Source organism: Amia ocellicauda, chromosome 14, assembly GCF_036373705.1.
Source record: "Amia ocellicauda isolate fAmiCal2 chromosome 14, fAmiCal2.hap1, whole genome shotgun sequence".
NCBI lineage: Eukaryota > Metazoa > Chordata > Actinopteri > Amiiformes > Amiidae > Amia > Amia ocellicauda.
In genome coordinates this window covers 15,294,545-15,318,872 of record NC_089863.1, presented here as the reverse complement: position 1 = coordinate 15,318,872, position 24,328 = coordinate 15,294,545, and the positions used below count along the sequence as shown (strand labels likewise).

The 24,328-nt window shown below is 40.5% G+C and overlaps 2 protein-coding genes across 3 annotated transcripts; both read right to left on the bottom strand.

Annotated features, from left to right (window-relative positions):
* Positions 1–1,365: 1,365 nt before the first annotated feature.
* Positions 1,366–8,205, bottom strand: LOC136768839 (serine protease 33). 2 transcript variants are annotated; one of them, XM_066723219.1, is made up of 5 exons: positions 8,054–8,205; positions 7,700–7,880; positions 7,289–7,566; positions 4,484–4,632; positions 1,366–3,350 (listed from the first exon to the last, which is right to left on the bottom strand). In XM_066723219.1, exons 1-5 carry the CDS (start codon positions 8,103–8,105, stop codon positions 3,186–3,188), a joined length of 825 nt encoding a protein of 274 aa, XP_066579316.1. In that variant the 5' UTR covers positions 8,106–8,205; the 3' UTR covers positions 1,366–3,185. The 2 variants fall into 2 exon arrangements, with proteins under 2 accessions (XP_066579316.1, XP_066579317.1); XM_066723220.1 differs by lacking the exon at positions 1,366–3,350 and adding an exon at positions 3,430–3,518.
* Positions 8,206–16,097: 7,892 nt separating this feature from the next.
* LOC136768026 (serine protease 27-like) lies at positions 16,098–19,349 on the bottom strand. Its single transcript, XM_066722083.1, has 5 exons — positions 19,269–19,349; positions 18,968–19,144; positions 18,517–18,797; positions 17,325–17,473; positions 16,098–16,671 (listed from the first exon to the last, which is right to left on the bottom strand). The coding sequence occupies exons 3-5, from the start codon at positions 18,713–18,715 to the stop codon at positions 16,624–16,626; spliced, it is 396 nt and encodes a 131-aa protein (XP_066578180.1). The 5' UTR covers positions 18,716–18,797; positions 18,968–19,144; positions 19,269–19,349; the 3' UTR covers positions 16,098–16,623.
* Positions 19,350–24,328: the final 4,979 nt, after the last annotated feature.

Below are 24,328 nucleotides of genomic sequence, written 5' to 3'. Positions count from 1 at the left end.
GAATGAATTAATGACTGCATGACTTCATGTCTGAATAAAGTTATGAGGCAGTAACTCAGCTGAACACATTACTTAGTTAACATCAATAAACATTACTAATTTCAAGGATCAAGGATGACATATTTAGATCTTTGTTAATCCTAAGAGTTGTCAAAATAGTCACCAGATTTTCCACAACGAATGTAATGAAATAACATGAAATACCTTTGTTAACATAAAGGAACAAAATGATATTTTTAATAACATGATCAGTGCTTATTCATGTTAACTAATTAATCAGCAAATGGTTTATTAGATGTTTTCTGGGACCTTTGTGCATCATGGTTAATGAGATCCTTATTCATTTGTGGGGCATTGACTTAGCCCAAATATTTAACAGGAATTAGTATATTCTCACAGCAAAGTTGTAATAGTAAGTGTTGAGATAAATGAACAGGGCTTTAATGGATGTAGGACTTACTTACTTGCTGAACTCCATGCTGCCATCTTCCTCTGCAAAACAGGTTGAGAAGGGTGGGTACCATCTGGTTCATCTGTGTGTGTGGTGTGCTTTACATTTATGACTTATGCCTTACTACTGGCTTACGTAAGCTAATTAGTGAATTAGTTAACCCCTTTGGAAGTGCCTGATGTAGTGGAAACTTTTCGTGACTTACCAATGCATTAATAGTGCCCCTTATGCATTAGTAACATTAATAGGGTCTTAATAGGGTTAACACATATTGGTGTACCTGTGGTAAAGTGGAAACTGTCCATTCCAAAACAATGGTTTGCAAATGCTTATTAGGCAGTGTTTTTAAATGTTATATTTTATATTTAATTTATTGAACTATACTGGTATACAGGCCCGCATTAAACCATATTGGGCCACGGGGCTCAGTCAGGGTGGATGAATGAGCTCGGTGGGGGGCACCCGAAATGGAATGGCACCGGGGCGGTGGGGTGGTTCCTGCTGACAAATAGTTGTCTGAGACGGGGGCTGGGGCTGCTGATGAAGTGGGGTCCGGGGGTTGGGGGGGAGGTGTGCTGAGGAAGTGGGTTCGGGGGGTGTAGGGGCTTGCTGACTAAGTGTGGTCCGGGGAGGGGTTGACAAAGTCTGGTCCGGGAAGGGGGGGATTTCAAAGTATAGCGCCAGTAATTGTCCTGGGGTTCTCCCCAAGCCGCAAGGACCCCTTTGCTGGCTTGGGCCCTGGGGCTCGAGCCCCTGTAAGCCCCTGCATTAAGTAGGACCTGCTTGTATACATAACGCAACCTAGTCTCAGGAGAGAAACATCAACAGACTAACATTTAGGCGCTGCACTGTTTTCTGCACTGAGGGAAATTATTTCCTTATTTATATTTTAATAATCATATTCAAATGCAAGATTATGCAAGCCATGCTATATCCATTTTATGTATTACAAATGTACATTGGAACAATGAAAACACAATGGAAATGTAATACGTACGGTTATTAATGCCAGTATGTATTCATGTAAATATATAAAACAGTATATTTTACTTATATTCCACTGTTTGACGATGAAGATGTTGCAGCCGATCGTCTGTTTGCATAATGTTCTAAAACTCCAGAACTACTTCCTTCCTGATTGGATAATTTACTCCTTGAAGGTAGGATTAAGCACAGTAACAGCCAGAGAGCTGGACTTCTGAATACATCACCCAATCAGTCGCATTGTATTTGTCTCACCTCCTAAAGGCAAGTAACCAATCAGACTTCAGACAGCTTGTGACAAGAACCCGTTAACACATTACTTAGTTATTTACTGGAATTACTTTTCATGACTTGTTGATGCATTAGTTACTGGTTTCTTCATGTTAACTAACATATTAGTTAATGGGGTTAACTAATTACTTAATAAGGGGTACTTATTGTAAAGTGTTACCATTAAAGTAATCAGTAATAAGTAAACATTAAAATGTGATTGATAATTTGTCAGGGCTTGCTCTTCAGTTGTCAAAGATTATAAAGTACAAGTGGTTTTACATATGACTAGAGGGCATCATTTTACCAAGAACTACCATGAACTGATCGGTTTAATTTAAAGAGATTTGCAGAACCATTATTAATCAGAAACAGCCAGGGGCACCCCAGATTCGGACTGTGGGGTCTTCTGTAAGTCAGCTCAGTATATTTAGTTTAAATTTGTTGTGCTTTGTTTACATTGCACTTATGTAAAACACCTATAGAGCTTTAAACTACATCAGTTAAGAAGCTCTACTAGCTATGCAACACTGATTTACAACTTGTCCATTAAAATCCCTCCATTAGCCCCTGATAGATAGATGAAGTAGCCCTAGTGTATTACCTATGAATAGATGTGTTACAAACATTCCTAGAGGATGTTATAAAAGTTATTGTTTATCCTGTACATCTGCACATGAAAATGTTAGTTAACACTTTATATTAAGGTCATTTACAAATATGTATACATAGTTTAAAAGCACACTTTAACATAATAATTTGTATTTTAATAATAATGTATACATCTAAATATTAGTATAGGGCACTATTAATATCATTTGCTATTTTTCTGCATTAATCGAAAACTACTGATGACTGTGTTCTCTAATTGTACATCCGGAGGATTGGTGTGCCAATTGATTTTTTGAGTGTTTTGCATTTTGATGTGTTGTTCCTTACGTATTATTATTATTGGGACAGATGATCGTAGATGTTTGTTTGTTTTTATATTTGTTTTCATGTTTTTGTTTGTTTGTTTGTTTGGTTTCCCTATATGCTACTATTGACGGACACATAAGAGCTAGGGGATATGTCTGTCTAAAGCAGGGGTAGTCAATTATTTTGTGTCAGGGTCCAAATTTCTTGGTCAAGGTATAGTCAAGGTCCAGACACCGGGGGATGGGGGGGTGGGGGGCGTCACACATTCAAATGACCTTTCCAACACACACACACAATTCCCTCAGGAATGAACCGGATCTGGAGACACAGTGAAAGAGAAACAGGGTGAGAGAGAGGGTGTGAAAGACAAAGAAAATTACAGAGAGTCCCTCTGTAAGAAATATGCAACAACAGGACAGAGAGACACAGGAAAAGAGCAGGGTACAGTGGAAACAGTGCATGTGATATAAACTGCTGGTCTTAGCAGATATCAGATCTGGGTGCAGCAGAGCTTGCAGTGAGCCAGTCAGCCAGGTTGGGGGCGCTGTCCTCAGTGGGAGCCTCAGACACCACTGTGCTGCTTTATCCATTTTCGGAAGCTGGAGACCCGGGTGTAGATACCAGGGTTATTGGGTCGGGCACAGCCCCTCCCAAAGCTGGTGATGCCAGCTAGAACCCATCTCTTCCTACTTATCTTACTACAGACCAGAGGCCCCCCAGAGTCACCCTGCAGAGTGTGTGAGAGAGAGAGGGGCTGTCAGTTACATTATTTTTGTGATTACGTTTGTGATTATGAGAGTCAATCAGCTGTTGTTTTTTATTTCAGTATCTCTCCAGGTAAACACCACCTCACACAGGGACTCCCCTCCCTCCGTATACATCAGTATGGTGATAACTACACAGCAAACCAAGAAGAGGAAGAACAAGGTAGAAAGGAAAAGATATATACAGAGAGAGAGAGAGAGAGAGACAGAGAGAGAAAGAGAGAGAGAGAGAGAAAGAGAGAGGTAGGGAGAGAGTTAGGGAGAAGGATGAACCCTGGTTTTGCCATTCTTGTGGCAACAATTTATAAGCATTTTTATTGTGTATATTTTACTTGTTGTTTTTGTACATAATCTTAAATAAATTGTGTAGATATACCCAACTAAAATGCATCTAGATTATAGACAACCCATAAATATATTGAAGACTACACAATATTAAGTTGATGAACACAACTTCACCCGCCGACGAAACACCGTCCGCACCCCCTGCTACCGTGAACGAAATGTCAGCACCAGACCTGTCAACCACAGTCAATATTCTAAAGGGGGTAGGGGGGGGCTGTTCCCAGCATGCCTCTGTCCTTCTATGCAAATACTAGAGCAGCCCCCCTCCTTGGCACAGCAACATCTTCCAGCCAGACTTTAAGTAACATTACTTCACTTGAAATCCCAAACTAGAACATTTGCAGAAACAGGATTTTTTAACTCTTAGTGAATAAGATAAACTCAAACCGACATTTGTGAGAATTTCCATTTTAAAAGGTAAACTATTAGTAGCGCTAATTAAGCTGACACACGTTACACACTTAATCACATCGGTTGCAGGCATTTGTCAAAATTAGTCTGGTACCTAGCTCCCAGGAAATGCAGGACATAGAGAAATACAGTTAAATTCTTTTCACCCCACATTTTTTTATCTGTGGAATACCTCTTAAAAAATGATTTAATTGCAACTGAGCAACTGAGTTGTGTTGGATTTAGTTTTCATATTTTGACTTTTTGGTTTTTTGGTTTTTATGGTGTATCTCCCTCAGTTAGCACCACCTCATACAGGGACATTGCTTGACAGAAACTCATCATCTGGCTTGTAGCTCACCTGGCAGGTATCCTTCTTTCCCTCCTTGTACCCGGCACACATCATCTCTGGTTTGATGTTGTAGAAATTCCTGAACAAACGCTGACAACTTCTGTTTCCTATAATGGGCAGCTTGACTTTCTGTAGAGTCTGAGGCTCTGGAAGGGGTACTGCAGAAACAGAGTCACATGTTGGATGTACAGTAAATGGTGTAGAACTTAAATCTGAAGTGCACAGCTAGCGGGTGAAGGAAACTAACTGTTGTAGTTCCTTCAGAACAGTGAGTGAATTCACAGAGTTGCTGACAAGCAGTGACATCCTGTGTCTTATATTACTATATTATGCATGTTTCCCCTGGTAAATTTAACACAGGATTTGTGCACTTTGAATGTGGGCTGACTGAGATTCTACTCTAACCGTACAGGGGTTTGCTATGGTTTTTACCTGGTTTCATTGGGCTTTCCTACACTGGACTATGAATGAACACTGGTCTCGCAATTGTAAACCAGGCTTAGAGATATTTTTCTGGGTGTATAATTGGTATTCCCATGGTTTAGTGTGGTATAGTACGGAAGCCGAGAAGTGCAAAAGCAAAACAAACTCGTAACAGGACGTTGCAGCGACCACAGGAGAGAAAGGGCTGTAACATTTGAAAACACGTCAGCAGCATCAGAAGAAGGCGCTGCTGCTACAGGAGAGAGAGGGGCGCTAACTTTGAAAACACGTCAGCAACCAGTGGAGTGAAAGGAGTGGAAACACCTGAAACATGACAGTGGCATTGGAAACAACAGCGACATCCCAGAGAAACAGCAGCGGCATTTAGACAACGCGTGGTAGAAACAGGGTGCTGTGGCAGAAATAGCTGAGGCGGAAATAGGATTCTGTGGTGGCAAAGACATTTTCCAAGAGCTCGCCTAGTTTCCCATTTCTGCCATTGTGACACATTGCTCTCAGTGTTTGTGGACAATCTCTGCTATGTTTAGGGTCACCATCCGAGCGCTTCAGTACAGGGACACACTGCACTGATCTGAAACCCGTGTCGTGGATCTGCGTCACAGCCTCCAGAAACACAGTGATCCACACAGAGAAAAAGTCAACACACACGGACTGGACATTTACAGTACACATTCGTGAAGTGCAGATGTCCGCAGTCATGCACAGATCTGCGCTGCTCCACCAATGGGATCAGTGGATGTCTGCAGATCTGTGCACTGCGGAAATTTGTGCAACAAGAACACGAGCACAGACTGCTGTTGCTGTCCGTGTTCATGTGGGACAAACACACAAAGCGGAGAGAAAAGAGGATGAGAGAGAGCTGCACTGAGCACCAGTCACAGCTCATCCATAACACAGTGTGAGCTGAGCAGTGCAGTGTAGGGGCGATATTTAGTGCAGACCTGGTCAATTACAGATACTAATTGGTATTTGAAAATATTATTTTCCCTGTATTAGAGTATTTTAAAATAACCTGCGCCGAAACAACCATTGATATCTGAAGTATTTTAATAAATACATATGAAAATCTTATTCTCCTGTCATGGTTATTCTTCAGTTTCTTTTCTCTTCTTCATCAGCTCGGCTCTCATTGGCTGCTGATCACGAGTAAATATTAAACATGTTTAAGCTTACCATCGGATCAGAGGCAGCGACGTATCAGCCCGTCTCTCAGTGCACAACCATCGGCAGCGACGCCCTGACCAGCTGCTTGTGACGATCAGTGCCGATGTGTCGTGAGGGCCAAATCGGGCTCAAATTGGGCTTAAAATCGTGTAGTGTGACCCAGCATTAATCGGAGGACATGAGACCGAATGGGATTGGGAATAAATTGAACTACATTAATGTGTACATTAACCATTTAACTAACTAACTAACTAACTAAATAATAATAATAAACACTTATTCAAGAGTATTATTAAGCTAATAGCCCATTACCAGGATACAGCTCTGCAATTAAATACATCAGTAACTAGGGCTACCATATGGCTCCAGATAATTGTAGGGACGCTTTGAGACAGAACAGGATTTCCAAATTCCACCTAAACTGAACAGTATATTTACCTATAAGTTGCATTAGCTAAACCTTTGCTGAGATTAATCATGTGGCGGAATTACTACAGAACACAGGGATGTTGCTTTGCTCGTATTTACATACTGGCTAATTAAATATTAACAAAATAGAAAGTAAATAGCAACTGGTTGCATTTAATTATTAGTATAATACAATTAATTGATGTTGATGGTAATAGCACCATTATTCATTTTAGTTAAATGGTTAACATACATTAATGTAGTTCAGTTTGGTCCCAATCGGGAAACTAGGCGAGCTCTTGCAGTATGTCTTTGCCGCCACACAATCCTATTTCCGCCACACAATCCTATTTCCGCCTCACAATCCTATTTCCGCCACAGGACCCTGTTTCCGCCCCGCGTTGTTTAAATGTCGCTGCTGTTTCTCTGGGATGTCGCTGTTGTTTCAATGCCGCTGTCATGTTTCAGGTGTTTCCACCTCTTTCTCTCCTGTGGTCGCTGCAACGTCCTGTTAACGAGTTTGTTTTGCTTTTGCACTTCTCGGCTTCCGTAGTATAGCACAGTGGAAGCACACTGAACTCATGGGACACCATTGTGACACAAGGTGACACCAGATGATCATTACAGATATATGTCTTCAATTAATTAACAAAAGGGATCAATCACAAATAAAGATGGTGTCAAACCTAGTATCACCCATCAAAACCATTACCCATAGATAAAGTCAAAAAGAGCATTATTGCAGACGGAAGGTGTTGTTAGTGTTTCAAATTAGAGAAATAAGACGGCTTCTCCTACCGTTCTCTCGAATTCTCCCCCAGCCTGTCGCCCAGCACTCCCATCCCAAGGTGAAGTCACCATCAGCATTTGCCAGAGTGACAGGCTTTATGTAAGTGGTGTAGGACACTGGCTTAGAGAGCTCCACCAGGGCAATGTCATAGCCTTTCTCAATTTTGTCAACAACATACTTCTCGTGCACGATGACCCTCTTCATGTGAAGACTTTGTTCACCACGAGTGCGATTACTCAACTTATAGGCTCCTAGACGCACCAGAGAGTCTGTCAAGATATGAGAACTGAAAAACAGGAGATGATGATAATAATAATAATAATAATAATAATAATAATAATAATAATAATAATAATAATAATTTAATTATAATATGTAGTAGTAATTATTAATTTCTAATTTCTTCAGAAAACACTCACCTGTCAAAGCAGTGTGCCGCAGAGATGACCCAGCGCTGACTGATCAGAGAGCCGCCACATGTGATAATGTATCCAGGTTTATTCTTCAAACTGATCTCGAGATAGGCCTGCCAGGGAAACTCTCTCTTCCTTGCATCTTGACCCCCCACAATAGAGCTCCTGGATAAGGGACTGCTGGACACTGGGGAGACAGAGAGAGACAGAGAGAGAGATAACTATTGCTGCACTCAGAATATAGACAGGAATAAGATAATGGCTCCCTTTGAAGTTAACACACAGTTCATTTGTAATAAACTACAAAATTGTCACACAATAATCACAATAATCAGTCATCTTTTCTGATTCTCGTCTTACCTTCAAAAGTGTTCAGGAGCAGGAAAAGAAACAGCAGCTGCAAGAACAGCATCTTAACTCTCCTGGATTCTCACTTGACACAGTGGTCTGACTCTCCTCCACTCTACTAAACCCCACCAGAGACTGTGCAAAATATACACCTCACTGTCACAAACTGTCACAGGGAGACACCAACTGACACATCCAGTGTCGACAGACCAACTTCCCTCTTCTCTTCTCTCCACACACAAACACACACACACACACACACACACACACACACACACACACACACACACGTTTCAATCATAACTTTCATTAAAAATGCCACTTATCTCAAATTATTATTGTAACAGTTTTGGTACTGCTAAAATCCTTCTGGGTCCAAAACATGGAGTCAGACACCGTTTAGAGGTAAACGTGCTCTTCATTACATCAAATGTACTATCCAGTTTCAATTTTTAAAGACTTATTGATTCAATTCAAAAATGGTACATATTGAAATGAAAACAAGTTCAACATGTGCAAAAGCATTTCTATGACGAACTTTAAAATCTTGTGCTAGAGCAAAGAAAATGAATCTGTTCAAATACTTTCACCCAATATTCCGAAGAGCTACCCTGCATGGACCAATTCATTTTTTAAATGCAATTAATTCAATTAAAATAATTTAGAACATTACAAATACATAACTATAACTTTATAGTTATGTATTTGTAATGTTCTAAATTATTTTAATTGAATTGAACACCGATCAGCCATAACATTATGACCACTGACAGGTGAAGTGAATAACACTGATAATCTTGTTATCATGGCACCTGTCAGTGGGTGGGATATATTAGGCAACAAGTGAACATTTTGTCCTCAAAGTTGATGTGTTAGAAGCAGGAAAAATGGGCAAGCGTAAGGATCTGAGCGACTTTGACAAGGGCCAAATTGTGATGGCTAGACGACTGGGTCAGAGCATTTCCAAAACTGCAGCTCTTGTGGGCTGTTCCCAGTCTGCAGTGGTCAGTACCTATCAAAAGTGGTCCAAGGAAGGAAAAGCAGTGTCATGGGCGGCCAAGGCTCATTGATGCACGTGGGGAGCGAAGGCTGGCCCGTGTGGTCCGATCCAACAGACGAGCTACTGTAGCTCAGATTGCTGAAATAGTTAATGCTGGTTCTGATAGAAAGGTGTCAGAACACACAGTGCATCGCAGTTTGTTGCGTATGGGGCTGCGTAGCCGCAGACCAGTCAGGGTGCCCATGCTGACCCCTGTCCACTGCCGAAAGCGCCTATAATGGGCACGTGAGCATCAGAACTGGACCACGGAGCAATGGAAGAAGGTGGCCTGGTCTGATGAATCACGAGGTGTTGACTTGGCCTCCAAATTCCCCAGATCTCAATCCAATTGAGCATCTATGGGATGTGCTGGACAAACAAGTCCGATTCATGGAGGCCCCACCTTGCAACTTACAGGACTTAAAGGATCTGCTGCTAACGTCTTGGTGCCAGATACCACAGCACACCTTCAGAGGTCTAGTGGAGTCCAGGGCTGTTTTGGCGGCAAAAGGGGGACCTACACAATATTAGGCAGGCGGTCATAATGTTATGGCTGATCGGTGTATGTTCAAGTTTCAAGTTTCAAATCTTCATGTCTGTTGACGCAGTGGTTATGAACAGCGCTGTGAATTCAGTGTTTGTGGGCTCGATTCCCGATGTGTGTACAGATTTTTATTTGTATTTTTTTTGTATATTTATATTTATATATTTTTTTCCTCCTGTGTTTAATAGTATCATAGTAGAACAAACAATTATAAGGGGATTAATAAATCATTTACACAGCTTCTCTTTATTAGAATTGTGTGTCAGTAACATGCTTCAGGGATTAGCCCTACACCACAGAAATGAACATGATGCACTAGATGTCCTATCATAAATCTTTAATTCGCAGCGAGTGAGATTTTGGGTCACCTTGGGTGATATTAACCCTTCTTCTGAAAGCACCTACATGATAAAAGCATTTCCTATTTATAATAAAGTACAGCATACAATAACAAAATAGCAAACAATGTATACACTAGCCTCAGAGTGTACACTTTAATTTAGGCTTCATGAATGGTATCTTGATTAATGCCTGCGCATGAATGTCCAGATCGATTTCTCCCTCTTTTGGCAGCTAATGCCTGTGACCCTGTGAAGGATCCGCTCTCATCTCTAACCAACTGGACACACTGTGCATGTCCAACCCAATATCTCCACCAAGTGACTTTGGTATATATATTTTTTTTGTGCAACTTGACATATTCTTTCTGGTATATGATATATCCACTTTGGTATATGAATTATGTTTTCTGCTATATGATATATGCACTTTGGTATATGATTTATACTTTTGTGCCATATGGCATATACATTTTGGTATATTCATATTTTGTCTGCTATATGATACATTCACTTTGGTATATGATTTATTTTTTCTGTTATTTTTTAATTGAATGGCTCCTCATAGGCTATTCTACCTTATTTCATCCCCCATTGTAAACTGGCTGTAATGGACCACCCCCTCTTTCTGACACACACACACACTCACACAAACACACAAACTGGTCTTATATAGTACATTTGCAATGATTTCCAATGACAGTTTTTCTCAATTGCTTAACTGCATTTCCTAAAATGCTATTCTCATTTCACAACAGTTAACAGAAATCCCAGAAGAGTCTTGCAATTGGCAGAACGACACATGCCAACTGTAAAAGGCACTATGACTATGCAAATATAGTAAACATGTTTCAAAATCAAATAAGTGCATCAAATTGTACAACAATGTCATAAAATGAAAAGCTCACCTTCTAAGTATTTAAACAAATGCTTAAAAAAAATAAGTATGAGCTTCAATATGATATGAAATCTTAAATCCAATCTCCCACATGCTGCAGTCAACTTGAAACATTGTTACTGTAAATAGTGTAAGCATGTCACCACACACTCAATGTTATAGCAACAAGAAATGTTTAATTGTGGAACCAGGGTCCATATATTTACATATTGCGCAATATGTAAATGAGAAAAAAATGAATTATGCAATATTATTTACTGAAGAATAGAAAACCCAAAGAACAGTAGAGGTTACTATTTGAATTCAAATGGGACTTAAAGGACCAACCATTCTCTCCACTCTGTTTGGCCTCAAGTGTTCATCCACATTGCATCTACTGTCCTCTGGTGCAATGCAGCAGGATAAGAATCATCTGTCATCACGCAGAGAAAGGATTTAGTGGTCAAAAGCTTTAGGGCCAATTTGGGTACATGGACCACACAGTGGAACAAGACATGGCATTTATGTCATTGCCAGAATCTCCAGAGCAGAAAGAGAAAAGGTTGATGTCAGTGCTCTTCCGTGTATTGTGAACAACTGTAGTTTTAATAGAACCACCTGCTTGTGAAAGTGCATTGAAAACCAGTGCCATTTTTTGAGAAGCAGCCCCCTCAGGAGGCTTCCATTCAACATGGTTACATTATGAAAAGCACCAAGAATAGCTTGCTCTGGGGAAGGTGTGGTGTGGGGATACAAATCCTGATGGAAGGGCAGGAGGGAGAGATTTTACTCTGTCTGACACAATAAGTCCGTGAACATGTTGTGACTGTTGTAAAAGTTTTCTGGTATTGCCACAGTCAGTGTGGTTGTGTTGCACAACGTGTGGTTGCCATCATCAGATTGGTGAAAGGAGAGCTAGCTCCCCTGCCTGGGATAACTGGCCATGGGAGAGCAGCTGAGAAACAAGGAAACACTGACCGCCCTGACTCGCCACTGACCACGGTGCATAGTCTCTAAACACTGCTGTGTGACTGTAGGAGAAGTGGAGGGGTGAGACATGCTGCGCTGGTTATTTCCCATGACCCCAAATGAACAAGGGTTAACTGAAAAGGCTGAGCCAATGCTACATTTAAAACAACATGCCTCTGTGTAGCACTTATGCATCCATGCTTAAAGGCATTATTTATTTTGTTATTTTCACATCTTGTAGGGCCTACTGCTTCTTTCAATCTGTGAAGTGCTCTGGGGCTACCTTGGAAAGGGTGTTCTATCAAATAAGAACGTTTTGATGATTGATTAAAGGGTATATAAAGTGACCATTATAATGCATTCGTGATAACTTTGATAATGAGATTGAATCTGCACAGTTCTGGGTCAAGTTGTGTGTGAATGTATAAACGAGTTTGATATATAAAATAATTGAAATAGTGTAAATATTGATCTAGCTTGTACTCATAATGCTGAGTTCCTGAGGGAAAACACTTTTAATAAGAAGATTTTCAGGATCAATAATTACAGTTATAGCACCTTCTATAAATGTTTATAACACACCTATACATAGTTAATGTACTACGCATGCATCATCTATCTATAAGTATTTAATAGAGGAATATTAATGGGTAAGGTGGAAATGGGAAAGATTGTTTACAGTTGTTTGCAGTCCCAGAGAGCTGCCCAGCCACATAGGGGGTGCTGTCCTCAGTGGGAACCAACAATATGTGTTTCATTATCCAGCAGCAGAAACTGGAGACCCAGGTGTAGATACCAGGGAAGTTGTGTTCTCCACAGCCCTTCCCAAAGCTGATGATGCCAGCTTGGACCCAGTTGTTCCTCTTCCCCTTACTACAGACCAGAGACCCCCCAAGAGTCACTCTGCACAAAAGAGACAAGAGTAAGACAGGCAGAGAGAAAGGGAAAGAGAAGGTTGTGCACTGTAGACAGTCATGTATTCTTCTACTTACAGTGAGGGAAAAAAGTATTTGATCCCCTGCTGATTTTGTAAGTTTGCCCATTGACAAAGAAATGATCAGTCTATAATTTTAATGGTAGGTGTATTTTAACAGTGAGAGACAGAATAACAACAACAAAATCCAGAAAAACGCATTTCAAAAAAGTTATAAATTGATTTGCACCATTAAAATTACAGACTGATCATTTCTTTGTCAGTGGGCAAATGTACAAAATCAGCAGGGGATCAAATACTTTTACAAATACAAATTTGTATTTTAATAAAAATGTATAAATATTATTATTATATTATAATATAAATATTAAAAATCACACATGAGAAACCAGCAAGTCACAGAAAATAATTTCCCAAAAAATCCTTTTCCTCTTATCTTGTGCATAAATGTCATCCCGTGTAGAGAACTATCAATATTATAAAATAATAAAGCCTTATTTATTGATCAACAATTTCTTTGTATAAGGTATGGTTCAAGATTAGGTTTTTCTATTCTAGAAGAAGAAAATAAAATACAGCTGATCTCTGCAAGCATAACTTTGTTGTACCTACCAATGGCCATTACTGCATTACAGACAAAAAACACCAAGGTGGTCTTAAAGACAGACCCAATCACACGCATGTACGAATGCAATAAAAGCCAGATTTTGAAAATTGTCCTGTAAAAAAGCTTGTACATTTCCAGACTTTGCCAACACCACCAAGGCTTTTTCAAATATCACAGAAGTGCCATACCACTTTATTGTATAAACTTGTTTTTACTTATTTTTCTATTTTGTTCAAGTGTATATTATTGCTTTTATATTTCACTGATTACTGTAATGATTGATTATTCACGTTTTCTTAAACATATGCACGAGTTTTTTTTTGCACCTAATGTTTGCCTAATTAAGCAGGCATCCTATACCCAACCCAGGGCACTCCCACCACCATCTGCTCCCACTCATGATTGATTGCGCTCCCAGCTATTTGACAGGGCATTTGGACTAAGGAAAGAGATACAACACTAAGCAATAGGACAGACCAGGAGGACATTGGGCGAGTTGGAGACGGTGGGCAGTGTGGGAAGCTGCACAGAGACAAGAGCTGCGGGATACAGGAGAGTCGGGCTGCTGATCAGGGGTGTGAGGAGGTCCAGCCAGTGAAGATCAGTATCGCTGCGGAGCCAGTACTTGAGTAGCCCCTCGAGATAATCAATAGATAGTCACACCACGTGCTTTTTGATATTCATTTGAAAAATACTACAAAGTCTGAAACGAACCGCACAATTGCACTTTCTCTGCTCTTGTTTTGCAGCGCTGGCGAGGCGGGGTCCCTCTGCAGTTGAAGTCGCTCTGGAGACTGGACTCGGACAGCTGGGAGGGAGAGACGGGAGAGGAGGGAATATGTATCTGTAGCAGGGCATGCATTGGTTCCGATTCCCCCTCCTGTTTTATCTTTCTCTTTTCCTTCACCAATGGTTGCGCCGCAGAGAAAAAGCTGCAGCTGCAGCAGGGGAGCGCTGCACAGGGGGGCCTGCACAGAGAGACGGATTGGGACATTGCATTCTGAAATGGTCTCTGACTGCTCTGAACTGTGAACTTTTATTCTTTTTGTATTGTAGATTTGGTTTGAGGGAATTAGTTATAGGTTTTTACTAGAGTATTTCTGTAGGTTTTAGTATAGACAATGTATTTATAGTTGTGAGTTTATCGCCTATATTAAAGGTGATTTCAGCAGTTCATAGTTTTAGAATATTTAACTCCCACAATCCCCTCTTTTATTGCAGTAAATTGATGGCAGACTTTGTGCCCTGTTATTTAGTATCTACCTGTATTTGCATGGGGAAAAGGGTGACCGTGGGGTTCCCCTCCTCACTACACATGAAATTGGGGTGGCATGGTCTGATCTTCCATTGTGCATATTCACCCGTGCCACTGTGATGCAATATCGGATGACATCTGGTTTGGGAATTTGGGTTTGGGCTACTGTGTAGGTTACAGTTGATTCTGGACCAAACATTTTTTAGACTGGGAGAAAGGGGTTTGAATGTTTCACTGTACATGTTTGTGTTGAATCCTTACATGTGTAATTGATAATAAGTTTATAGGTGAAGAGGGCCCAAATTCCTCATCCGTACATGAGGTTACCAAAGAGCACATAATGAGACCAGCTTCTACCGGTTTGTACCAGATGCATCTCTCTGCACACAATACAAATATAGTACAGAACCTACATTCTATTAAAACCACAAGAAGATGGGGAAGTGGGAACACAACCCCCCTTTGCCTATCTAGACATGCGTTAGATACGTGTGGAATATAAATAACGAAATGGCTACATATGTCTCCATATTTGGGCATAAAATAGAAAACATTGTGTTTAAGCTTAATCAGGAAGATAGTGAGGATATCATAAGATAGGGAGTTGTCTCCCCCTTATTGGTTCAAACTCACCCTGTCCAGGATATCGCAGTATGTATATAACATCATGTAAGCTCTATGATTTTAGGGAAGTAAGGACAGAGACCTGCGTGTCTGTGTGTATTACTTTTCTCCAAGCAGCTTGAATAAGGACTCTGTTTGATTCAATCTACTCTACAGTCTGATTTCTGAAAGCAATTAAAAAGGTGATTCTTCAATAGGTGAAGGTGCAAATGGACAAATATTTTACATTTCCAAGGTGAACTACACCTCCCACACAGATGATGATGTCCTGGCGCTCAGCATCCGTTTACATGACCACCCCCGTCCATCCAAAAATGTTGTACACTGAATATCTGTTTTAATTATTTCTACCAGATGGAGGCAGAGGGAAGCGCACATGCAAGCATTGGACCACAGGCACCACAGAAACACGGTGGGCCACTGAGACTCGGCCGTGAAATAGAGACATCCTAGAAGTCTTTCCTTTTTTTGCCCTTTCTGCCCCTTTTCGAAGTGTTAATTCATTTTAGTTGCTGATTTGTCTTTGAACAACCCTGGTCTTATTCTCATTACACTTATATTCAATATTTAATCACTTGGTTTTATAACATGGCTGTTTTTCAATGTTTATTATGACCACTAACACCAATGATTTTTACTTTTTAAAGCAATTACCGATTGTTTTCATTATTTTTTTCCCTTTCACATCTTAAGCACAGAATGGGAAATTGACCTAACATAAAAATAAAACATTTCCTCTCAAAACAAAACTACTATTTACTCTGATGTACAAAGTATAGATATGCTATAATTGCCCATGCTGAGTATAATTATTTGTCATATTATTTAATGCAGCCCCAGACCAAGTGTTTGAGTGCTTTGCAGTTTTATTGAGCTGTTCAGCAGAGTCTCAGTACAACTGATCTCTCACAGCAGAGCAGAGCCAAGAGCAGCAGCTGATATCACAGTGGGAGAGGAGAGAGCAGGGCAGCCCTCAGGAATGAACACAGAGTTGGATCTGGAGGCACAGAAATATAGTCTTTCCTCAAAAGTGTTATTAGTGTAATTTATCACTTTTCAGTTTAATTTTGAAGTTCTTACCAATAAAACAACTTAGAATTTGACAGGGAGACCCTCAGTAGTAAACACATACAACACAATAGGGAGACACAGGAGTAAGGGGACAGGGGAAACAGTGCAGGTGATATAAACTCCTGGTCTGAACAGATAGCAGATCTGGGTGCAGCAGAGCGTGCAATGAGCAAGCCAGCCAGGTAGGGGGCGCTGTCCTCAGTAGGGGCCTCAGACCCCACTGTGCTTCTTGACCCAGTCTCGATAGCTGGACACCCGGGTGTAGCCCCCTGGAGAGTCTTCTTATGCACAGCCGTCCCCAAAGCTGATGACCCCAGCCAGTACTCAGGGCACCCTTTTTTTCTTACAGACCAGAGGACCCCCAGAGTCACCCTACAGAGAGAGAGAGAGAGAGAGAGAGAGAGAGAGAGAGAGAGAGGCTATTGATTAATTTCAGATTGTGATTACAAATATGGTTACATTTATCTCTCCAGGTAAGAACCACCTTGCTCAGTCATTGCCTTCCCTCAGTGCATCCAATTTCACTGTAATCAATGCATTTAATGTATATTATCAGGGCCCATCAGACCATTTGAATCGTCTATTAGGGCCCGCATGAGTCACACCTTGTTGGGTAATCATCAATACATTCCATGGTGTTCAATGATAATCATAATAATAATAACTATTTCTTGCTGGTATATATATATATATATATATATATATATATATATATATATATATATATATATATATATATCTTGTGCAACAGCAAGAAAACCACTGAATGAATAAAGTTGTTGCTATGATAATCATTGAACACCATCGAATGCGTTCATGAGCACCCAACGGACCCCATGTATGTCTCATGGGGGACCACAGAGATGATTCAAATGGGTCTGATGTGCTAATTCAATGCATTTATTATAGTCAAATCTGGGGCACCGAATCCCTTAGTGTGGTTATAACTACACAGGAAAACAAGGAGAGGAAGAAAAGGAGAAATACTGAAAGACATAGAGGGACTAGCATGGCCTGTGACTTACCCGGCAGGTATCCTTCTTTCCCTCCTTGTACCCGGCACACATCATCTCTGTTTTGATGTTCCACCTATTCTGGTACATATGCTGACAGTCCTTGTTTCCTATAATGGGCAGCTTGACTTTCTGTAGAGTCTGAGGCTCTGGAAGGAGTACTGTAGATACAGAGTTACATATTGGGTGTACAGTAAATGGTGTAGAACATAAATCTGAAGAGTGTCTCACTGAGACCTTGCTTTTGAATTACAGCACAGCTAGCAGGTGAAGGAGACTAACTTGTGTAGTTCCTTGAGACCAGTGAGTGAATTCACAGAGTTGTTGATAGGCATCCTGTGTCTGATATTACTGTTTTGCATGTTTCCGCTGATAAATTTACCACAGGATTTGTACACTTTGAACATGGTTTAACTTTTAACTGAGGTTCTACTCTAAACTTATAGTATTTTCCTATGGTTTTAATATGCTTTCATTGGACTTTACTTAACATTTACTTAACTTTACTCACTGGAGGTACAGTTAAATATCAGATGTACATAGGATAGAGTATCTTAAATCTGAAAAATGTCTCATTGAGAACTGCAGCAGTTATTGGTAAAAGAGAAAATCCACTTATTATAGGCAGTTGGGTGGATTTGCAGATTTGCAGACAAGCTTAGCATCTGACATTAGTTAAGGCATTGTCTTAAGATCCTCTCATGGTGTATTCAATAAGGTTAGAAGCGGGATCACTCACAAATGAGGACACTATTTGAAATCATTAGACACATAATGTAGTGAATAGCATTGAACAAGAACAGTATTATGTTGTGGCAACATCAATTGGTAGAGTCTGGGGGATGTTGTCAAAACATTGTCAAATAAAGCGTTTCAATTACAGTTATATAACTACATATATATTCACAAATAAAATTGGTTTAAATAAAATGTACTATATTTTTAATATGCAAGTTATAGAAGTGCTTGATAGATATTGAAATGCAAGAGAGTACATATGAAATGTGCAGGATAGTGTTACTGTGAACATTAACATTATTAACACCTTATTCTCAGAAGTTATACATTTCTGTTACATTTTTCTTATGTTATTTGTCAGGACCAAAATACATGCTCACATGATGCTGCCAGAATTAAACATGTCAGCAGGCATGACACAATTGATTCAACCCTGAGAAATCTGACCACTTTGTTGTTCTCCTACCGTTTGTTCTGATTCTCCCCCAGCCTGTCGCCCAGCACTCCCATCCTTTGATGAAGTCATCACCGTCAGCCTCAGCCAGAGTAACAGGGCTGATGTAACAGCTATAGGACACCGGCTCAGAGAGCTCCACCAGGGCGATGTCATAGCCTTTGAGGGTTTGATTAACCACGTAGTTCTGGTGCACGATGAGTCTCTTCATGTGAAGACTTTTCTCATTATTAGTGGGTTTTCTCAACTTGTAAGCTCCCAGGTGCACCAGAGAGTTTTTGAAGATATGAGGTCTGAAAGACAGGAGATAATTATATGATTAATATAATTATAATTAATATGAATTATTATTATATAATTAAATGCAGCTATCAAATAATAATTGTGTAGTTTTCATAGTAGTAGCAGAAACAGTGTGCATGTTTATAGAGCTCAGATACAATCTGACACAAAGGAGACTCACTTATTGAAGCAGTGCGCTGCTGTCAGAACCCAGCGCTCACTGATCAGGGAGCTGCCACAACATGGTATCTAGGATCATAATTCAGATTGATTTTGAGATAGACCTGCCAGGGAAACTCTCCTTCCTTTGCATCCACACCCCCTACGATAGAGCTACTGTACAGAGGACTGCTGGACACTGAAGAGAAAGAGGGAGGGAGAGGGAAAGAGACAGAAGGATAATTAGGGGGACAGGTAAGGTAATAGAAATGCAGTTGGATTTTTAGAATTACTGACACTGCCCTGACTATGCTACCCCTTACATTTAATTAGGGGGTGGGGAACCTCTCACACCTTCAAGTTCAGACACAGATCTCGGGTCCAGATCTCAGACAACCATCTGTGCTCTTGGGTGCTTTTTATCCAGGCTACACCCAGTTGTAAGAGAGGAGCACAGCTGAGGTTAAGACCGGCTGATTAGAAGCACGGTCACTTCCCTGATCGGGGGCAGGTGTGTCCATTTGGTGATTGGCTCAGAAAATCAAATCAAATACAATTCACACGTGAAAGACCAAATAAATAAAACAATCATTAAGCAAATCAACACAATAATCAAATTAAACCAAAGTGAAAGTAAAAGAAAATAAAGCACACAGCAAAGAAACAACAGAATAGTGAATATTGTAACGGAGATGAGAAGGCAGTGCCGCCTCACTTGATTAATATGCAGGCATCTCCACAAAGGGCTGCTGGGAGGTGGTCCCGAGGCTCTGTTAAATTAGTTAATTATTAATCATTGTAGTTCATTATGTTCTGTATTGTTGTACATGTTTGTTTTCTGTTTGGGTTTCCACCCTGTGTGTAGATCATACCTGTCAAGTTCCTGGTGCCTTTTACCATAAGATTTTGCATCCCATACCATAAGTTTTAACAAAAAACCATAAGAATATGAATATGAAGAACTTTATTATCTCAACAAGAGAAATTGTCATGTGGTGCCGTACACATTTAAATTTAAAATTAAATTAAAACATAATAAAACACCAAATATTAAACACTGAAGAGATGTAAAAAACAAAGAACATTGCAAGCTCAAAAATACGCCATCAATACACATTCGAAATGTATAGTTAAAATAAATGCAAAGACAATGACAATACAATAGGAGCCAAAATGATGCAGCATAACAAATTACTTGGAATATGCAAACAAGATTTGAAAAGTAATCATGCAACATGCAATTGAAAAGATTAAAATTGACTATAAAAATTTACTTATATTAAGTGTTTATTAAAATATTATTACATGCATATCTAAAACAACACACATGTCAACATACAATCCCAATTAATAATCACTCTTATACCAATACTATATCATTCACATACTTGCATACACCCTCCCACACTTACATAGTTACACAAACATACTAAAACATCTAAAACATACTAAATCACGATGTACAACACAGGAAACAAACTCATGCATGACCATGGACCACAGCAAGAGACAACACTGAAATAAGTATTCATGATAATATTTAACCAGAGTAAAAACTTTCATTTTTTGGACCTATGTTATCCACCGATGCTCTTGGTTATACTCATCAGTATAAGACCTGGCTTTCTTCATCATGCTGTCAGTCATAATAAAGTCATGACAACATGAATCGGAATTCAGTTTGATCTGCAAGAAAGCAGTCAGGGTGTCTAGGGTCATGCTGCTCCTAGCTTCCGTGTTTATCTTCCTGACCATGGAAAAGACCCTCTCACTGTCAGCATTGCTGTGGGGAAGACAGAGCAGAGCAGGCAACACTTTTCCAAACAAAGGGAACCTTATGTCACCAAAACATGTCTTTGCCGTCAGAATTTCCCTCCACACAACATCTAGTTTCTTCCTCTCCCCTTCTCGATCCAGGAGCGTAACTCCATTTTGCCACATCAACTGAAAGTCCTCCCACTCCTCTTTCAGTTCCTCTTGATCAACAGCAAACTTGGAAGCCAGGCTCACAATGGCAGTATAATCATGTTCTTCTCTCTTGCTGATGTCTAGGACTTGTAGCTGTGCCAGGAAAAGGGGAACTTGTTGAGCATCTTCTTAACACAGGCAACATAGAAAGAGCGCACATCAGCCAGGAACTTGTGTTGTGTGGCTGGTGAAATCTCCTCACAGTCAGCCAAGATGCACTGACAGTCCTTGCCAACAGCTAGCACATCAGCAGGCAGCTGGTTTTGTCTGTCTGAATAGTCTACTTCAGTCAGTTCAGTGCTCTTGATCAGATGCATCTTCACAAACTTGCACATGAACTTTTTGAGCAGCCTTGTCATCTCTGGAATAAGCCTGCCCACCTGGGACTCGTCAGCCTGAAAGACTTTGTTGAAAGTGTTCAGCAGTGGAAGGATGAACTTGAGGAAGGAGAAGGTCAGCTTTGTCAGAGGGTTCTCCAGGTGTGTTAAAATCCTCTTCACCTTGCCTGGCTTTTCACACTCAGGGTGGCTCCTGAAGTGAAAAAAAAAAGAAAAAAGATCTTATAATATTATTGAAAGTATTTAAATTAACAAAAAAACATTACAAAGTAAACAAGAAATAAGAAAAAAAAAGAAAAGAAAAAAAACATGATCAATTCTGTATCATTTTAGCAGGAAAAACTACATTTCTTTAGCCTGTAGTCTATAAATATGACATTAAAAAAAGGGATATATTTTTTTACATTAAAAATCACTTACTCAATCACTGTGGCAACTGCAGCAAACACATCCTCCGCTGTCCCTCCAGAAAGCACTGGAAGGTCAAGGATCCTGGTGTTTGTTCCTGACTCCAGGTTGAAAAGCCAAACCAGCACCACAAGGCGTTTATCATAGTTCTTGTCGTGAGTTTCATCGATGAGTAATGAAAACGGTCCATTTCTGCAGCTTTCAAGAATAGGAGTTGTTAGCTCCGTCGAGAGGCACCTTTTGACAATCTGGGTGTCCTTGGTTCGTTTGCTGGCGAACACAGTGGCAGATTTCGAGTCAGGAAACATTTTCAGTGAAATGGTCAGCGGTGGTCGAAAAACTTGCAAAAAAGTACCTCGGCCTCTGTCACACACTGGTCAAAATTCGTCTTCTTGTTTTGCTGTCGAAATTGCTGATCGATGGGTATATGCTGCTTCGATTTTTGCACTGCACGCTTGTGTGTTTCCATTTGAAAATGTCTCACAACGTTGAATTGGCCAGATGCTGAAACTTTCACAGACTTCCTACATGCTTTACAATAAGCAAATTCTCTTCCTTCTTCTGAACTAGTGATCACCTTCTGGAACTCCTTGTCAGTCTCCCATTCAGGTTGGTAACAACCAAAATAGATTTTGGGCTGTTCTGCTGGAGGATTCAATGCCATTTTCACATCTAGTTTTTTGTACTGAATCTGTGAAATGAAAAGGTTGATCCACATTGAGGATATGTGCATGCGTGCAGCCCTCTACTTCTGCCCGATCAGTTACCACAAGATTAATTTTCCGTCAGTTTGTTCTCAAACGAACCTTTGCAATGTTTTTATTTTTATTTTTTATTGACTTTTTTTTTTTTTTTGCGTAAGACCTTTGGCATATACCTTAAAACTCAGAAATCAGTTCCGTAAGAATTATGCGAAAAACGTAAAACTTGGCAGGCATGGTATACACTCACCTAAAGGATTATTAGGAACTCCTGTTCAATTTCTCATTAATGCAATTATCTAACCAACCAATCACATGGCAGTTGCTTCAATGCATTTAGGGGTGTGGTCCTGGTCAAGACAATCTCCTGAACTCCAAACTGAATGTCTGAATGGGAAAGAAAGGTGATTCAAGCAATTTTGAGCGTGGCATGGTTGTTGGTGCCAGACGGGCCGGTCTGAGTATTTCACAATCTGCTCAGTTACTGGGATTTTCACGCACAACCATTTCTAGGGTTTACAAAGAATGGTGTGAAAAGGGAAAAATATCCAGTATGCGGCAGTCCTGTGGGCGAAAATGCCTTGTTGATGCTAGAGGTCAGAGGAGAATGGGCCGACTGATTCAAGCTGATAGAAGAGCAACTTTGACTGAAATAACCACTCGTTACAACCGAGGTATGCAGCAAAGCATTTGTGAAGCCACAACACGTACAACCTTGAGGCGGATGGGCTACAACAGCAGAAGACCCCACCGGGTACCACTCCTCTCCACTACAAATAGGAAAAAGAGGCTACAATTTGCACAAGCTCACCAAAATTGGACAGTTGAAGACTGGAAAAATGTTGCCTGGTCTGATGAGTCTCGATTTCTGTTGAGACATTCAGATGGTAGAGTCAGAATTTGGCGTAAACAGAATGAGAACATGGATCCATCATGCCTTGTTACCACTGTGCAGGCTGGTGGTGGTGGTGTAATGGTGTGGGGGATGTTTTCTTGGCACACTTTAGGCCCCTTAGTGCCAATTGGGCATCGTTTAAATGCCACAGCCTACCTGAGCATTGTTTCTGACCATGTCCATCCCTTTATGACCACCATGTACCCATCCTCTGATGGCTACTTCCAGCAGGATAATGCACCATGTCACAAAGGTCGAATCATTTCAAATTGGTTTCTTGAACATGACAATGAGTTCACTGTACTAAACTGGTCCCCACAGTCACCAGATCTCAACCCAATAGAGCATCTTTGGGATGTGGTGGAACGGGAGCTTCGTGCCCTGGATGTGCATCCCACAAATCTCCATCAACTGCAAGATGCTATCCTATCAATATGGGCCAACATTTCTAAAGAATGCTTTCAGCACCTTGTTGAATCAATGCCCCGTAGAATTAAGGCAGTTCTGAAGGCGAAAGGGGGTCAAACACTGTATTAGTATGGTGTTCCTAATAATCCTTTAGGTGAGTGTATGCTTGGGCTTCGAATAGCCTCGACCTTCCAGGTGCATTAAGTTTAGTTCTTTTCCATGGCTAGTGCTGTCAATGCAAAGGTAGATGGTGCATGTGTAGAAATAACGAGCACTCTCAGATAGATTGGTGTCTGACTCCTTGTTTTGGACCCAGAAGTGTTGTTAACAAGCCAAAGCTGTTACAATATTAAAAAGTTGAATTATGTAGCTTAGGCACCTTTTGTGGCTCTAGCACTAGAATTCTTCTTAGAAAGTAATATTACTTATCCTGCTGGGAATTAATTAATACATTGAAAAATGTTTACATACAGCCTGGAAGCAGGGGCGTCGCAAGGGGGTAGGCATCCCAGCCTGGGGCCCTGGGCTGTGGGGGGAGGGGCCAAAAGGGAAAACTCCCCCCACCCCGCTCTAACCAGCGAAAGCACCGTCCGCCCCCCTCTCAAACGGGAGAAAATACCAACACCTTCAGAAATTATGTTGCCTGGGGCCCCCGCATACTCTAG

What these genes read in the sequence shown, in the direction of transcription:
- LOC136768839 (XM_066723219.1), bottom strand. Translation starts at nt 8,105, where the DNA reads ATGCTGTTCTTGCAGCTGCTGTTTCTTTTCCTGCTCCTGAACACTTTT. An exon ending in GCGGCACACTGCTTTGACAG is followed by an intron (nt 7,567 to 7,699) that starts GTGAGTGTTTTC and finishes CCTGTTTTTCAG; the next exon opens with TTCTCATATCTTGACAGACT. An exon ending in GGGGAGAATTCGAGAGAACG is followed by an intron (nt 4,633 to 7,288) that starts GTAGGAGAAGCC and finishes CTGTTTCTGCAG; the next exon opens with TACCCCTTCCAGAGCCTCAG.
- LOC136768026 (XM_066722083.1), bottom strand. Translation starts at nt 18,715, where the DNA reads ATGAAGAGACTCATCGTGCACCAGAACTACGTGGTTAATCAAACCCTC. An exon ending in GGGGAGAATCAGAACAAACG is followed by an intron (nt 17,474 to 18,516) that starts GTAGGAGAACAA and finishes CTGTATCTACAG; the next exon opens with TACTCCTTCCAGAGCCTCAG. An exon ending in GAAAGAAGGATACCTGCCGG is followed by an intron (nt 16,672 to 17,324) that starts GTAAGTCACAGG and finishes CTCTCTCTGTAG; the next exon opens with GGTGACTCTGGGGGTCCTCT.